General features: G+C 38.3%; 1 protein-coding gene and 1 non-coding gene across 6 annotated transcripts in view; both read left to right on the top strand.

The window, feature by feature from the left end:
- The window catches only part of ZNF704 (zinc finger protein 704), a 132,007-nt gene that overhangs the window by 15,556 nt on the left and 99,578 nt on the right, over nt 1–16,873 (top strand). For all 5 annotated transcript variants that reach the window (XR_003526864.1, XM_027638537.1, XM_027638536.1 and 2 more), the window contains exon 2: nt 4,182–4,429. Coding sequence is in view for 4 of the 5 variants with exons in the window: in XM_027638537.1 (XP_027494338.1) it covers nt 4,203–4,429 (227 nt within the window). In the remaining variant the exon portion in view is untranslated. The remainder of the gene's footprint in view (nt 1–4,181; nt 4,430–16,873) is intronic.
- Nucleotides 11,285–11,356, top strand: TRNAE-CUC. Its single transcript has one exon. It is a non-coding gene; the product is annotated as a tRNA-Glu (tRNA).

Genomic DNA, 16,873 nt, shown 5'->3' with positions numbered 1-16,873 from the left:
AAGGCACCATAAGCAAGGGAAGATGATAAAGTCCGGTCAGGTTGTACTCGAGGAATGACATACATAGTCTGTCAAATCTAAGTCTCTGTGTTTGCATATAAATGTGATAGGTCTACTTATTGTAGTGTTTGCTGATCCTTTGAATAGGCAGTGCAGTGGCTGAGTTGTCTGATCAATATTTTTTTTTGCTGTTCAGGGCAAAATCCAAGCTGAAATTTAAGTGAAATTGGAGAAGACTGAAGTTTGACTGCAACATCAGCATCTTCTCAGGATGTGCTTTTGGGCATAGCAAAAATTGACTGCAGATAAGTTAGGGCCTAAACTACTGAAAAATTGCAGCCTGTACATCCTTTGTAAGGAATAAAGAAAAATTTCTTTAAATTCCTCAGAATTTGTGTCAGTGTCAATCATGCTCATTTAGGGCAGGACTTACACTGCAATACATGGTCCTGATTGGGGCATGTGGAGTTCAGTACTAACAATTTGGTTATGACAAGATACCACCAAATAAAATTTATATAGGCAGTTAAAAATGGTTTTTGCCATAAAAATTATTAATATACTTCTGAAAATATTAACCGTGGTAATCATTTAGCTGTCACATAGAGTATTAAATTTTGCCATTTAATAATGAGGAAGCAAGCAAGAACTGTAGCTTAAAAATAAAACCCTCAATCTAAATATATACCATTGTCTTGACAACTTCAAAACAGAAATTGAAAGGCTTTTGTAATAAAGTTTTTACTTAGAAACCAAAGCAAGAAGTGGCTTTCACTTTTTGCACGATGATTACAGAAGGAGTAAAGCCACATCAGACCCCAGCTCTGGCACTGCCCCATGCATGAGCTTCAGGGCAGAAGGCACAGGTAATACTGAGCTGTTGCTTCCAAGTGGTGGCATAACTAAAGTTTCTCTTACCCAGTAGTGGTGGAAGTTGTCAAAGGCAGGTGAGGGTAACTGCAGAGAGAAATAAAACTAGTTTTTAAAATTTGCTGGTGGTTTATAACTCCTGTTTCTGTGACTGAACTTCCAAGTGATGTTGGTTGCCCCAGGCCAGGTTGCAAAGGACTCAGTTGAGAAGAAACTGAAGGTTGCTGATGGCTTAAGGGTGGAAATACATAATGAATTGCATAGAAAACCAGCCTATTATAAAGTGGCTTGTATGAGTGATAATTCATCAAGTGTGTGAAAAAGACCTAAGTTTTTATCAGCAGTTGATACTGGAGGTGATAAGGGGGCAATTCCAGAGGTATGACAAGAAAAGCCAAACCATTAGGGAACAACATGGTCATAAAGTTCGAGAACAGCACAGGAGAGAGAATGTGAAGTACTGGTAGTAAACTGAAATAAATTGGTGTTACATAACTGGTGTTACAGTGTTGATATCTGTCTGTCTGTAAGACAGGCTGTCTGGTTGGGCTAGACCTTCCACAAAATTCTTGCTGAAACATTGTGGACTTAAAGGGCCACCACAAGCCTCAAAGAGGTTAAAAGAATATGAACGATCTGTGGAAAAAAAAATTTACTGATAAGATATGACAGGACAGTCAGTTTATCTGAAAAAGTATATTGGAAATTTTCTGTGTTAATCTCGGAACTGTGAGAGCTTGAAATCAGAGGAGTCCTGGTCGTTAGTCGGTGTGTTTGCCAGAAAGTGAGGAACCTGATCATTCAAGTGGCTGTGGCCCTCAGCACTCCCCACATCAATGGCTGCTTGTGTAGGTGGTTGTATTTCTGGCAAAAGACTTCCCATACCCTTCCAGACAAGGCAGGTATCTCAAGTGGAAATGGCTTCCACAGACATAGATGAATTAAAATAGAAAAACTACCTGTGGAGCAGGAGAAAGCTACTGGAGAGTGCCCACCAAGGGAAACTCTTGGCTTTCTCTCAAGATTATCTGCTTCTAAAGCAGAAAAGATTCTTTATATCCAGTCGCTCTCAAGGGAAAGTTCAGAAAGAGGCTGATATTTCCAAACATCTGTTGAGAACTGAAGGAAAGGGAGTTAGTCTAAGCACTGGATTTGGTCTTCTACTGTTTCTGGCCATTTAGCCCAAGAATCCAAACTGCTTGGCAGCAGCTCTGCAACTTCAGCATTTGCTTCTTTGTTTTTTGTCTTTCTTGAATTCCATATGCCTGCATGGGGCCAACTATTAATTAGGGCACACTGACATAGGAAAACTAAGGTGTTGTTTGAATGTATTTTGAACTGGATGTGGATACATTTGATATATAAGAACAAATTATCTGATATCACAGTACAAACATTCTGTTATTTATGTTTTAGGCTTTAGCTGTAGTCTAAGCCTGCAACCTTCTGTCCTCACTATTAGGTCTGTAAAGAAAACTCAATAATGTATGGCACAGTATTTTTGCTGAAACTGAGTAAAACACTGCAGTTTTATAAATTGAAGGCACTTATAGGGTTGGATATTGGAACTTGGATATTTTCAGGTGTTTTTTTTTTACTTTAGGACATCACTTCTAAGTCAATTTTCAGGAAAGTTGAAGGCATCTCCATATGTGTTGGGATTCTCAGACTTTGAGAATAGGGCTTATTGTGAATCTAAGAAGTTTTTAAAAAATAAATTAAATCAGAATTAAATTTATCATATTTATATGTCTTCTCCTAATTCTGTATGATCACATGCTGACTGTTTTGTCTTCCAGACAGATTTTCCTGGTAATGTGTCATCTGTTTGTGTGTGAAGAAGTGTAAAGTGACTAATTCTTTCTACTATTTACATTCATAAAGTAACAATTCTTGTTTTGTTCTTGAAGAAACTGCTAAAAGCCCTTCAGTGGAAGTACTAGAAGCAATTAAATCATCAGCCCTAAGTATCTGTGCGATTCAGTATACTTCACCGAACAAAACAAAATTACCTTGGCAAGAATGTCTTTCCTGTGAACTTAAAATAGTTTGCACCATTTTTATACCTGCCAGGGTTTGAAATCTATAAACAGATTTATGGAGGGAGGAATATATCTTTATGCATAAATATATACATAGGGACATTGAATAATTTTTTTGGATGATGAAAAGGAGGAATAAGGGGGAAGAGTTGACATAGGAACTTCAGTTTATTGGATGCTCTTACTATCTGAGGGCAACACAGCATGGATATCTCCACCGTAAAGATCAGCAATAATTTACAAGGATTTAAAAATCCAGTTTGCCAGTCCTAGAAGGTGCCTGGATTTGTCTGAGATAGCGTATGTGGCACTACCTGCGTGGAAGTGCCTCTGTTCAAGGTGGGCCATTATGCCAGGCCATATTTTGCTTGGCTATTTGAGTTGGGTAGAGACATTGTCTGCCAGATGGGCCTGCCTTCATGAAGCTGGGAAGTGTAGCTGGCCAGGAAATGGCATTTCAGAGGAAAATCTAGATCCTGGGCTTTGTTTTGGTTGCTGGGAAGATGGAGTGGCTTGGTTCTGATGGCTTTCCAGGCTCTTCAGTGCAACCCTGCAATAGTTTGCTTTCTAAACACCAACACATTGTAGTCCAGAGAGGTAGTGTATTTGTTAAGATACCTATTTGCTTAGGTAGTCTTTGCTTATGGGAAGCAGCAGACCTGAAGATCTGGGAAGTGCTGGTAAGCAGAGAGGGCTCCTCATTGCTGGACAGGCTCCTTATGGAGATCCTGCTGATATCACTCGCTCCCCTTTGCCTTCTGACAGCTGAGTTGGATCATAGCAAATTATTTTTCTGCTCCTGAGAAACGCTCATTTACAAAAGAATCCAGTAAGTGGCTCTGAGAAGCACTTTAGTTTCTTGGTTGCCTTTTATCAAGATAGTCTGACTTTTTTCTGGAATTTTAGGAGGGCAGCTACGATTTCTTTTCCATAGTTATGCAGCATGGATGTGTGTACATTAAAGATACGTTGTATATAATGTGTTTTCCAACATTCTAATTCAAATACTGAGTCAAATACCTTTTTCATTTAACATTGAGAGGTAAATGATTGCTTTATCGAATGGACTAGAATTGCTTGTTTTCCTGGGTAGTCTTCAGCACTGTTGAGAAATTAATGGCAGTGTCTGAATTTATGAAGGGCAAACAAATGGTATTCACTAATTCAGAGAACTAATTAGAAATAAATGCCTGTGGGTATTGGGTTCCCCCCCCCCTTACATTTTAGGAGAATTAGAGGAAAATTTAATAATTGCTTTCAATTTTTCAGGCAGCCAACATCAAGCGTGAAATGACCTTCCCTGCATTTCAACAGGAGGATGTAAAAAGTGACATCAGTCAAAAACTGCCAGACCAACAGTTTCTCCTGTTTACCACAAAGGAGGAAGATTTAAAAACAGCAGAGACCAAAAAACTAAATAGAGCTCATGAGTATGAAAAGGAAAACACTCGTTCTGTTTGTCTTCTGGAACAGAAGCGCAAGGTTGTTTCTTCAAATATTGATGTGCCTCCAGCAAGGTAAGAAGAGTTGGAGGTTTTTTTGCTGTGTTTTCTTTTAAGCTTTTTTCCCTTTTTTCCATGTCTTTTTTTTTTTAATGGGATATTAGATGCAAATTTCGTAAATAGCAGTACAAACTGCTAAGACTAGTACTCATGCCCAGGCAGTCCTAAGTCACTCACAACTCCCCTAGCAGATTTGAGAGATCTGCTAGAAAACTAAAGACATTAGTAGCAGAAACTGAGACCATGTGCAGAGTAGGACTTTGTATTTCTTTTTTAATGTTTTTGCTTTTAGAACCTGTTGTAGCTGAGGTAATTACAGAAGAGGATGTATCTTAAGAGGAAGAGGTTGTTGACCCAGCATCACCCTGAGAAGTAATCTTCTACATTAGACACAGAAACATCTTACCTGCTAGCAATTTATTTTTTAAAATGTTTTTATTGTCATGCTTGCAAGCACAAGCATGCAAGGTATACATCTGAGTCATAATGTGGTCTAGGAAATGGGTTTATAGAAAACTGTGGTGAGGAAAGACAAGTGCAGGGAAATCAAATTTATGCAAAAGGGGGATTTGGGGATTTTGGTGTTGCTTTTTAATTCCTTTAATTTCTTAATTAATTCCTTGAGGATCTGTTGTAAATGCACATACATGTTTGTGTCTTCAGCTTTTGCATTTGTGCATTACACTCAATTTATAGTGAATCATTTTGAAAAAAATAGTTGTTCTTTAATCTCAGCCTGACATATATCACAGCAAGAAATTCGAGGTATATTTATCTGGGTTTTTTCCTTCCTCATATTTAAGTGGAATAGTAGTAAGAGAGAAGGATAATCTGGAGAAACTGAGAATTTAATACTGGCTAGTGGTTTAAAGTGAAGGCCCTTCAGAAATACAGAGTCTAGAACCTTGAACTTCTTGGAAAGACGTTACTGCTTTGAAAGAGAAAGGGAATGACTCCTCTAGGAAATGCTGAACATTAATATAATAAAGAAGCATATCCAGTAATGCTGAAGAGAATCTTTTTTATCATTGGTGAAAAACTGACAATAAATTGGATAATCTGCATTGCAAGATGACAAGTGCTGGTTCTTTTTTTTGTTCATGATTTCATGTTGGTATCAGTCTGTCTGCAAAGATTTTTTTCTTAACCTGCCTGGGAGTTTAACTTGCACATAATATTCAGTGAAAGGCTTTTTAGTTTTATAGTGCCACTTAAAAAATTTGTAGTCAAAATGAATGCTTAGTTGTTTTTCGGTTTGTTGGCTTTCTAAAAAGCAACATAAACCATCAGGTTCTACCATATCATCCAGAACAGGATGACTGTTGTTTTCCTCTGGATCTCATAGATGACACTTCTGAAAAACACAGAGTTCATGAGCATTTTGACTAGATTTTTCCCCCATAAAAATGTAGTAAAAAGCTATGCATTAAAAACATCAAAATATTAAGATACTTATCTGAGATTTTCCCCATTAATCAGCCCCGTAATGTCTGAGTGCCCTTCTCATTCATCTTGTGTGTCTCAAAGCAAATAGGATCACCAGAAAATTTAGGTCAGGAGGGACCTCAGGAAGTCACCCAGGCCAACTCAAACCATATGTTAGCATTTCCATTTAACAATTCAGACAGATAAAGTACAAGATTTAAGTATATTTTTGTGTGACTTCATGCAGATAATCCACTTGAAGTACTAGTCGAGCTCCCATTTCCCATACCTGCAAGATCATCCTTACTTGGAGGGATGGATATTTTTTCCTGAATGAGCTGGAAAAGAGGATGAATAAATATCTTTAATGCCTTCTTAAGGGTAATTGTGACACCAGTTGTGAGCACAGGCTACTTTTGATGATAGGATATAAGTTCATTTGCAAAGATGTCTTCTAAAGTTGTTTTTTGTTTTGTATTTTGTTGGGAACAGAAAAATTACCATATTATGTTGTTGCATGTTTTCAGACATCCAGATTGAGCTCAAGAATTAGGAGAATTAGAGAATGAAATAGAAAACAAACTTAGAGTCTAAATTCAATAGAATAATAAACATTTTGGTCATTTTTGCTACATTTTTGCAGTCAGGGTCAAGTTTTGCTTTTAATCTGAAGTGAGTTATTGAGCCATTTGTCCATAACAGACAGGAAGAACACTTAAACCTTTGCTTGGAGATCTTCCTAAATATTTGTTGTTGTAATGAAGGAAGTGCTCGGTTTCTCTTCCTGTGCAGCACAGTTTGATCTCTAAATCATATTCTCCAAGAAGAGTCCATGCATTTGAAATTCTCTTGCATCCTTCCTTCCACTCTTCTGTGTAGGATTGTGCTGATAAGAGTTGCATGTTCCTCAGAGGTGAATTCCTCCTCCCTTTGCCGCCTAGCAGGAGTTGTTGGATTGACTGTCCTCTCCTCTGATGGGAACATCCATCTACCTTTGCAGATTGGTTACAACCAATTGTGGAAGATTATCTTGAATTAATCAGATGATGTTTAAAAAGGTGTGGGAGAAATAAGGGCTTTAATATGGTCTTCAGTTTCTTACTGCTACATACACTCTCTTTACAAAAAAAAATTCAGCTATTATTTTGAAATAGGAAAATGCTATAGAAATGAAGCTTACTATTTATTTTGTTTTAAAACCCTAGTGGAGCTGAGGGGGTTACTCTTTCACTTCTTATGCTGAAGTAAAAGGTAACATTAAGTTTTACAGTATCCCACTAAACCCAAGACAATATTTAAGTGATTTTGAGACAGAAGTTTACTAAACTGCAGATTTCTTATTAACATGGGCATGTGAGTATCTCCAAGAGAGCTCTGGAAAAGTATTTGCAAAAATAGTTGGTAAGAGCATGGATAAACATGCTTCATTTTGACCACAAAATGAAACAAAGTCCATCCCTTCTTATCTGTTTTTAAGGGTCTCAGTGAATAAGAATGGAAATCTTTGTGAGGCACTGTATCTAAAATAACAGTTCAGAAACACCAGCATAATAAGTGTTTGTTTGAGACATTCAGTTGCCAGGCTTTCATTATTGCTTATAGACTCTGAAATTTTAGAAATGTGAAAATATCTTAACTCAGTCCTGGTGTTTTTGGTGAATGGTAGTCAGGTGTTCTGAAAATACAGATGAAACTGTAGAGCAGGTGGCACATGTTCTACATGTGCCACATCAGTTTAATGTGCACATGCGGGAGAAGAGGAAACCAGTGGAAACAAAGGACACTTCAGAGTTTTGGCTTTTAATGATATCTTGGAGAGAAGGGGTAGATGCATACTATTTCATAGCTCAATAGTTATGCACTTACCTGGAGCCTGGCAGGTGTGGGTTCAGGTTCTTCTGCTGTTGTATTTGGAAGAAGTACCTGAACTGGAGTCTCTGCTGCACAGAGATGTTTTACCATCGAAATTATGACGTATTCAGGGTGCTTCATAGGGCAGCTCTTTAATGTAATAGTGTCAGGCTAAGTGCAGCAGACCTGAAATAAATGTATTATTGCATGCAGGAGAATTTTAAGATTGAAATTAAATTACATGTTTAAGTTCATTATGTATATTTTCTGTTTCATCTTGCAAAAATACTGTGGACCTTTCTCTCTATGTTAGGTGGTCTACTGGAAGTATCTTTTAGATTAAAACAGGAGGAGACTATGACTTTTTCTTAATGATTTTTTCTTAATGATTTTTATGTTTGGAATGCAAAAATTAAATGATAGGTTAACAGCATTAAGTCTTTCCCTTTTCATATTTCTTCATTTGGTCGTTTTGAATAAAATTTATGTGAGTTAAATAGCTTTCCTACTTCTGAAACTCTTGAGTAAATTAATTGATACAATAAGGAAATTTGAATTCCTTACTTTCCCTTTAAAGTGTAAATTTATTGGTAGTTTTGATGCATAAAGGACTGCAGTGTTGGAGAAAGCGGTCTGACCACTCAACTGTGAACTGCAATTATCTCTGAGAATTGAGATGTTATCTGTAGAACAGAGGAAAATATGCTTTAGGTTGACCTCCAGTTCAAACAGGAGCGATCAAACACAGCCGGATGCATGGATCTGAGTAGTGAAAGGTCATTTCGTGAAGAGATGGTGTCACTGGGGCACTAATCACCTTGTCTGGTGGGCAGAAACAAGCCCAGGTCCACCAGTGTTTCAGGCAGCTACATTTGTAGAGGTCAGATATAATCAGAGATGATGGCCCCAGTAGGCAGCGGTGTGGAAGTTAACAGAGCCTTCTTGCTTATTTGTATTTTCACCGGTTACTTTCCATTATGCAGACTTAGTTCCAAAGAAAGTCAAAAAGAAAGATGTAAAAAAGCCTGGACTGCTGGTACAGGGGGTGTGAGCGTCTGAGTAGGGACCCAGTGCAGGCCATGTACACAGGGAACGACTTCTGCATCTTGGAGGAATAAGGATGGAAGAGTGAGCAATGGAGAACAAGGGATGAAATTACCTTTTTTAAAGTAAAATGTGGGAATAAATGTCTGGAAATGGTGATGGGGTTAAAGGACCCTTAAGACAGAAGTGTTTTGCCGAGTGGTACTTGGAAACCCTTCAAAACTTAAATGCATTAGTGTCGTAAGTGGTGTCCTTTGGGTGTCCCAGAAGGAACTAGACAGGCATCACTTCTATCCTTCTGATGGGTGGGAATGTTTGAATAGTTTTGCTTTTGTTAACCTTTTGGTAGATGACCTCAAAATATTGTGAAATTTGTATTAGCATATCACATCATTCTTCTTTTCCCCAGTCCTACTGTGCTCTGTTGTCCCTGAAAAAAAGAATAAAAGATAAGCTTTCTAACTACCTTTTTCTACATTTTTTTGTGCTCTTAAAGGACAAACCAATGCTAAACCTCAGCTGCTTAAGCACTTCCTTATATAGTATTAAAATAATTATTGTGCTTAAAACCTAGTTTTTGTGCTCTTCTGGTTCACTGTTACTAAGAAGTGACATATGCCATGACAATATATTGGATTTTACTATATTCAGTTGCTTCTATATTGAAAAAGCTGCTCAATTACTGCAAAAATAATTTTTATTCATGTACCTATGTTTTATCTACTAATTAGTTTATAATTTAATGAAGAATATATCAAATAATTGAAATAAATATCTCTAGGAATTCTCTCTGACATTACCTCTTTAGATCTTCTAGAATAACTACAGAAAGTTGGGGCAAAATGAGTTGCAGCCATGTTTTCTGACCATCGTTATAAAGAAACAGTACAGACAGTGATGTATTTTCATCCCTAAATGATTTTCTTGCCTGGTCTCTCCAGGAACATAGCTCTGGGCAGCCATTTGATTAGAGAGTGTGTTGTTGATCCGTAAGGCCTGCTGGGCATGACTGATTATGCATCATGCATTCCAGTGGAAACATTTGCATATTTTCTTAGCCAGAAATCTCCAGGAGCCTGACTCCAAGATCAAAAGCAGTATCTGCTTAACTATGATAACCTCACTAGGAGGACTTCCCAATCTGCTTGCAGAGGGAAGAGCCTGATGATCAAGTTGTGCTTTTCTGTTTATCCAGAGGTGGTGTTTTTTCAGAGATTGTCTTTTATTATTCTTCTCCATCTGTTTTAGTTCAGCTGGGGGAGCTCCTTTCCTATATCTCTCACAATTTTTGCAGAGGGGATTGATGGGGCAACTTCAGAGGGCATCAACTATTTGTTGGCTGCTGAGGCTTTTCAGTGAAACTGGATGAAAACAAGAGGCCGAGAAACCAAGCTGTGCTTCAGCTTTACTGACTCTAACTCTGAGCTTCTGTGTTCTCTAGTTTTCCTGCTAGCCCAAAAGCACTTCATTGAGATGTGAGGTTTTCTTCAAGTTTTTTCACCATCCTATAGGCTGGGTGCTCCTGTTGCTTAAATTTCATTTTCTCTATGTCCATGATAGTTAGGAACTTTGGTTGTTTGATAGTTTTTCTGTAATGAGAATTACTCACAGAGTCATTCCCATATTTCAGGGCTTCTGTAAAAGTGCTGATAGTTGGCAATACTAAACATTTGAAAGCAGCTTCTCCAATTACCCACACCACCTAATTATTCAAGTAGTAAATTGTTGCTTTGTTTTGCTAGACTTCTTTAGTTAAATATGTGTGCAGCTTGACTGAATTTCACCCAGGCAGTCATTAGAGCTTGATTATGTTTAATATTGATGGTAAACTGCCATCATGATCTGCTACAAAAAGGTGTGGTGCCTTCTAGGATCTTAGTGGGAAAAAAGAGTCTTATCCAAAGAGCAATCAGAGAGCTGGTCTGTTAGCACATTTTGAAATAAAACCCCATTTCTTGATGCTGGTTTTTTTGCATTCTAGAAGAACTGTATACATCCTTTTAACTCTAGATGCCTTTCATCTGACTGCAGCAAAAGCAGTGTAGCAGAAACTTCATTGAAAACTCTATATTAAATTGCAAATAAAAACTGTGCAGGTAGTTACTGCAGAGCCAAACCATAGCTCCAGAAGTCACCTTGCTTATTTTACTGGAAGGCCATCTTCCAGGTTGCTTGCCAGATTGTGCATAGTATTTGTTGCTATGATAGCTGAACCAGCTTCTCATGATGTTGAGAGAGATGACAGCATTCCTGACAGCTTGCAAACTGTTGGAAACTCACCTTTCAAGTGGTGAGATGGATCAAGTCTCAAGAGTGCTGGGGAACATGGTGAGGCTGTCCCATTCTAAGGTGGCTGACTGCTGGGGATGGTTGAGCTTGTGTTTCATAGCTGAGTGATACAGACTCAGGAATTACCGTTCAGAAGTCCCCACTGCCAGAGAGCCACAGCAACACGTTGGATAGAATTGTTTGTTCAAAAAGGTGTAACATTCTCAGCTGTAGAAAAATTTACTCTGAAATTGTACATAATCTGTCTTTGGTTTGGGGGGTTCCCTGGTGGTCTAGTGGTTAGGATGCAGCACTCTCACTGCTGCAGCCCGGGTTCGATTCCCGATCAGGGAAACTCCCCTGGGCAGATGGAGCTCGTCAGCCCTGTAAGGCCATCCATCTAAGAGAAGGTCACTCTAAACAAACCTACGTCCTGAGGACCTCGCTGTCACTGTCCAAGCTCACTCGGCCCCGGCAGATGAACCTTAGGATTAAAGGGTGGTCTCAACTCAGCGCACACTGTGTCTCACCTAAAACATCCACTGCACAGGCTCGAAGGGTAAAGACCTTTCCCAAATCTTCGTTCGCGAAGACTGGCCATACATATACATCTTTGGTTTTCAGTGGACTTTTGTCCACTCTCCTTTGTGTTGTGCTGTGTGCAGATCTGAGACTTTCTAGATATCTCATGCTTGACTGTGTTACTGATATCCCCATGATATTCAATCAGTTACAGTTACAGCTACAGTTACAGTTACAGCAGCCTGTGACTAGCACAATTTATTTTTTCACCACTTGCCTTGGATACTCTGGCTGGCCTATCCATCAGGATTTTGACAACATAGTATACTTGAGAAAGTGTAAATTTTGGATTAGGTAATGTTACTCTTGAGGTATTTTTTCCCGGTAATGTTAAAAGCAGCAGGAATAGGAAACTCGTTAATAAAGCAAAATGCTTTTGCTGTTCTGTACTTGTAATGTTGCATTACATAGTGATTCTCATACAATTTGGTATAAAAGCAGCTATGTGTGACTGTAGTCTTTGAGCCTGGTTTACTGTACTTGGTCCTGTGAGATCAGGACGTGATGTAAAAGTGATAGACCTAGCAAAAATACAGACGAAGCTTTCTTCTCAAGAAATAGTGGCTGTTTGGTGGGGCTTTTTGTAGCACCTGGTCATCACACAGACCTCTTAGTTCATTGTTCCTGGGTTTCCATAGTATTAATGCCAGAGGAGGGAACTTCAGACACCATCTGGTGACTTTAGCCATATGGATTTTTGACCAGTGTTAGTGTCCATATTTTTAACTGTAGACTAGCTACCTACCCAGTGAAAAATAAAATGTGTGGAAATTTGATTGTGCAATTAAGTGTGGTAATGCTAAGTTGCTGTACTGCCTGACATTGGAGTTTCTATTATTTTAGGTATTTATTATTTTGAAAAGAAGGCTTTGCTTGTGCATGTATACATATACCTGTAAATAAGTTTCCCATTTCTCTAGGAAATCCCATATTCAAAGCACTGCTGAGAAAGATCTGTCTTCATCTATTGAAGTGCAACTACTTCTTTTTAAAATCTTCTTCCACTGGTAGCCAAGACAAAGCGCTACATAATTTTATCAGTGTGATGGAAGTTGCCAACAGACAATGATCTCATTTCCAAGCAAATTTCAATGAAATCCTCTAAAATGGCACAGAGGAAAAATGTGTCCCTAATCTGCAGCAGCCATTAGACACTGGTTCATGAAGAGCTGCATTCAGTCAGCACTGCTGCTCTATCTGTTAGCCATTGATGTGAATGCATGGCTTGTTCTCAGCTCTTCAGTTCCCTTAAAAAATTGAGTGTAATTTCAAAACACTCTTCAACAGCAGGCAATATTCAATAAGAGTAATTTCTTTGTGGTTTGTGTTAGCTGTGGCACAAAAAAAATTCCTCTTGAAATACCATCTGTGCTGAGAAAAAGAAAAAAGTCAGTGGGTCTGTGGTTTGTAACTTGTGTATCTGTGAAACGTGCAAGAATGGGCTACCGTATATGTGGTTACACAGAATACCCACATCATAGCTGTGTTCATAGCTGTAATTTTATTTAAATGCTATAGAACTAAAATATCCTAGTTTATGCAGTGGTATTTGATGTTATATCATTGAGGTCAGCAAGACATGAAGCCTGCCTTTCTGCGAGAAGTTGTATTGCTGACTGTTATTTGTAAAATATTTTTAGAAGTTTTTCTCTTGACTCCTTTAGTATCGTCTGCATGAAAACATTAATTTTACAGATTTTGAAAAAAGGAGGTAGAAAGCGTGACTTTTCTCCATGTATAGTAATATACTTGTGTAGGGCGAGTTGTAAGTGTTTTGTTTGTATCCCTAAGAGAACTACACTACAATGAGACTCATATAACCCTGTTTTTTTCTTGTGGTATGTAAACTGTATAACTGGTTTCTATAGATGAAAGGCTATTTTAAGGTGTCTTTTATTTATTTATATCTATAAGACATATTTTCTAATCTCTAGTATATGGTGATTTATATGCATCAGATACCTGTTTTGCCTATTACTACTTCAGTTTTTGTGACAATAGGAGCATTGTCAAAGAATGGAGCACTTATCACTTTGAAATAACAATATCTAGATTAGAATATGTACGTAAATTAGACGTTTATTTCTAAAGGGTTAATTTTATTTGAAGCAGAACCACATCTTCTTGTGGTTTTACTGGTCTGCATGGTTTAATATTAGCTATGACTCTTCCGTTTCCCTGATCATTTTGGGAAAAAGGTGGAACAGAAGTGTTGCTAGATACATAAGGTCTGCATGAAGCCTCTGCAAGTTTTGGTCCTTTGCTGGTCTTCAAAAAAAAAAAACCCTGTGATTTTGTTACTGAAGCAACACTTGGTAACATGGTACTGGATGTGTAGGGAATATGAGTTGCAGCATGGCTTTTGTTCCCTGTGGAAAGCCTAGTTCCATACCTGGATGAACAGTTGCTTTTTGGAAGTTCGCAAGAGTTAAGCTGATTATAGTTTTCTCAAGCCAACAATAAAAAACAGTTTTTGTCATTCATGTATGCTAGTTGAGCTCAATATATAGGGAGCTTTGCAGTTTTGCATGGGTCTGTATTTTAAATTCTACCGCAAGAATTCCTGCAGGTGATCTGATACTGTATCAGACCTCGGGCCATCTGTGCTTGGTTCCCAGTGAACAGAAGCGAGGTAGTAGCATCTTCAGAGGACAAGAAGGAAGCAGTGTGTAAAATATGAAGTTCTGCTGTTAGTTGTCCCGGCAGAGGAAGTACATCCCAAAGTACTTTGCTCTTCCATCCATAGAGTAAAAAATGAAATGAGACATTTTACTAAAAATAACATTCCCAAGCAAATGTATCTTTACACTTTGCATAGAACCAATGTTTAGAAACATTTGTTCGTTCTCATTTTAGGATAAACATTCTCTCTTACTGGCTATGTATGTGAAATGGTTTGTTTGATAACCACATCTTCAAAATAACCTTCTTGGGGAACTGAGCGAAAAGTATAGAACAGCATTGTCAAAATACAGTAGCAGAGTGTTGTCCATCCTTCTCTCCAGGACTCTACCAGAAGCCCCTGGGACACCTGAGCTGTGTTAATCCGAATTGTCCTCTGCAGCATCAACACCGGCGTACTGCACTGAGGCTGCTGCTATGTTGACACCTTTTTTTTTTTATAGTAACAGCAGTATTCCAGATGGTAAATGGAGTCAATAGCCAATTGATGCTTTTAAAAATTTTTCTTTATGTTGTAAGTTGTTGTACCTGTTGCTCATATTTGCTCCTAATTTAATTTGGTTTGTTACTCAAAACTTAATGTCATGGCTGTTTGTTTGAGGAAGAACAAAGGGTGATATTTCCACCAGTAGATGTGCTGTCATTATTGTCAGCTTTACAATGAAATTAAGCCTCTGTTTAGGTAATGCTTTCTCCAGGAAAACCTCCATTAAAATACTTGGTAGTTTTTTTCTTAACTTTGTACGTGAAGGACATTCGTCCTATACCACGTTCCCAAACTTGTGCTCCCTCGTTGGTCTGCCTGCTTTCCCCCCTTCACCTTAATTTGAATGATCTCTTTTGTTTTCACTGTGTATGTCCAATTAGTTCCTCCCTTTAAGGTGAGGCAGGCAGTGAAATGAGCTGCTAAAAAGTGTATTTAGTACTTTCCTATACACACACACATAATGCCCCGGGCCACAGTGTGCACTTGATGGCTTGGTGTGAGGGGGTTCCTCACCTGGCTTGGTGAGAAGGGAAAAGATGATGAAGAGAGTGTGCTGGGCCTATTTTCATATTTATTTCTAATGAGAAGTGAGAGTGAAAAAAAGGGTTGATGTCACTTCCTGGTAAGTCTGTGCTGATGATTTAGAAAGAATATTTTGGCTGCTGTTTCCTAGCTTGTTAATTCCTGAGAACTGTGTCCTGAAGTCATGGACCGGTGTCAGTGTCCTCTTGGACTAAATGATTTGTCCTCCTCTCTCCACATACCAAGGCTGTTAGTATGGGGCATGGTCATGGTATCTCTTGCTTCTCACTGTTGCTTAATTTATTTTACATAATAGTAGTTGCTTTTATAGGATGCAGTGGGCCCTTGGCTCCAAGATTACAGATGAGTAGTTCTCACAGTAAGTGCAGAGTAACTATTAAATAATATGTTTATGGATGCATACATATATATATATAAGTGGAGGGTGAGCATGTGTTTGGTGACATACTTGTGCCTTCATCAGTTATATCTTAAGAAATGTCTTGCTGATATTTAACCTTTATAAACTAATGTTTCTACTTCTACCTAGCTAGAGTACTTTTAAGTCAGAGGAATAATAATAGCAATAGTAAAATTCTAATTGATGTTGAAAACCCTGTAAAATATGTCATATAAAAAGGCTTGTGGTTACACTGATTCATATTTTGTGGTATATATTTTATGATGATGTTGACAGAAATTTAAAGTATTACAAAGGAAGATGCGTGAGTCTTCTCTTGCTAATCTCTGAAGGAATTATGTGCAGAGTAATGCACATTTTTGTCATTTTATTGTGTTCTGATCTGAGTAAGAAGCTTGGAGAGAAAATCTACATTGAATGTGTAATACGAGTCTTACTCAGCTAGATATGCATTACACTTATAATAAATCCTTAACAATAAAGCAGTGCATAACCAAGCTTTCACATCTTAATTTAAGACATAATAAACATGGCTTGTATTGGTCCTACAGATAGAAGCTTTGAATTACATTATGCAGCAAATGTTCTTAGTTATCTCTGGTTGTTTGTTTTTTTTCCTTTGGGATTTTTTTTTTTTTGACAACCTGTTGTGCCGACATCCAGACTGTTCACAGTGTTGAGTTTGCCTGTCATTATTATGGCAGAGGAATATGAGAGGCAGCAATCTGCGGTGGGAAGTTGGATTTATGAGCCAGGGAAAAATATAGTTGCTGTTAAAGAAACCATGAGGGCTCAGTAGATGTCCCACCTACCAGTGCTGTCCAGCACAGCCATGGCTTCCTTCCGTGGGACAAGGATTGAGGCCTCAGCAGTTGCTGCCCCTCAGGGTCATGGTTGCAGCTCAGCCTCCACAGAAGTAGATGTTGACCTCCTTTCACCAGTGAAATCCCCCTGAGATGGAGGGGACTGCTTGGGTACAACTGAGGAGACCCTGGCTCCTAGGCAGTTTTTATTGTATGTGCCTGGTAAAATACAACCCTCATAAAGGAACTTTAGTTAATCACAGTACTTCAGCACCATCAGTGTTATTTAAAGTGCTGCTGGCTTTGTTGGTATTTGCCTCTCAGTGGTCCTAGAAGTATGACTTACTTCCTTGCTATCAAATATATCAGAAACA

This window comes from Corapipo altera, unplaced genomic scaffold (genome assembly GCF_003945725.1).
Source record: "Corapipo altera isolate COAL_440 unplaced genomic scaffold, ASM394572v1 49, whole genome shotgun sequence".
In the NCBI taxonomy this organism is placed as follows: Eukaryota; Metazoa; Chordata; class Aves; order Passeriformes; family Pipridae; genus Corapipo; species Corapipo altera.
The sequence above is the reverse complement of the archived record's forward strand: the minus strand, read 5'-3'. Positions and strand labels throughout refer to the sequence as shown.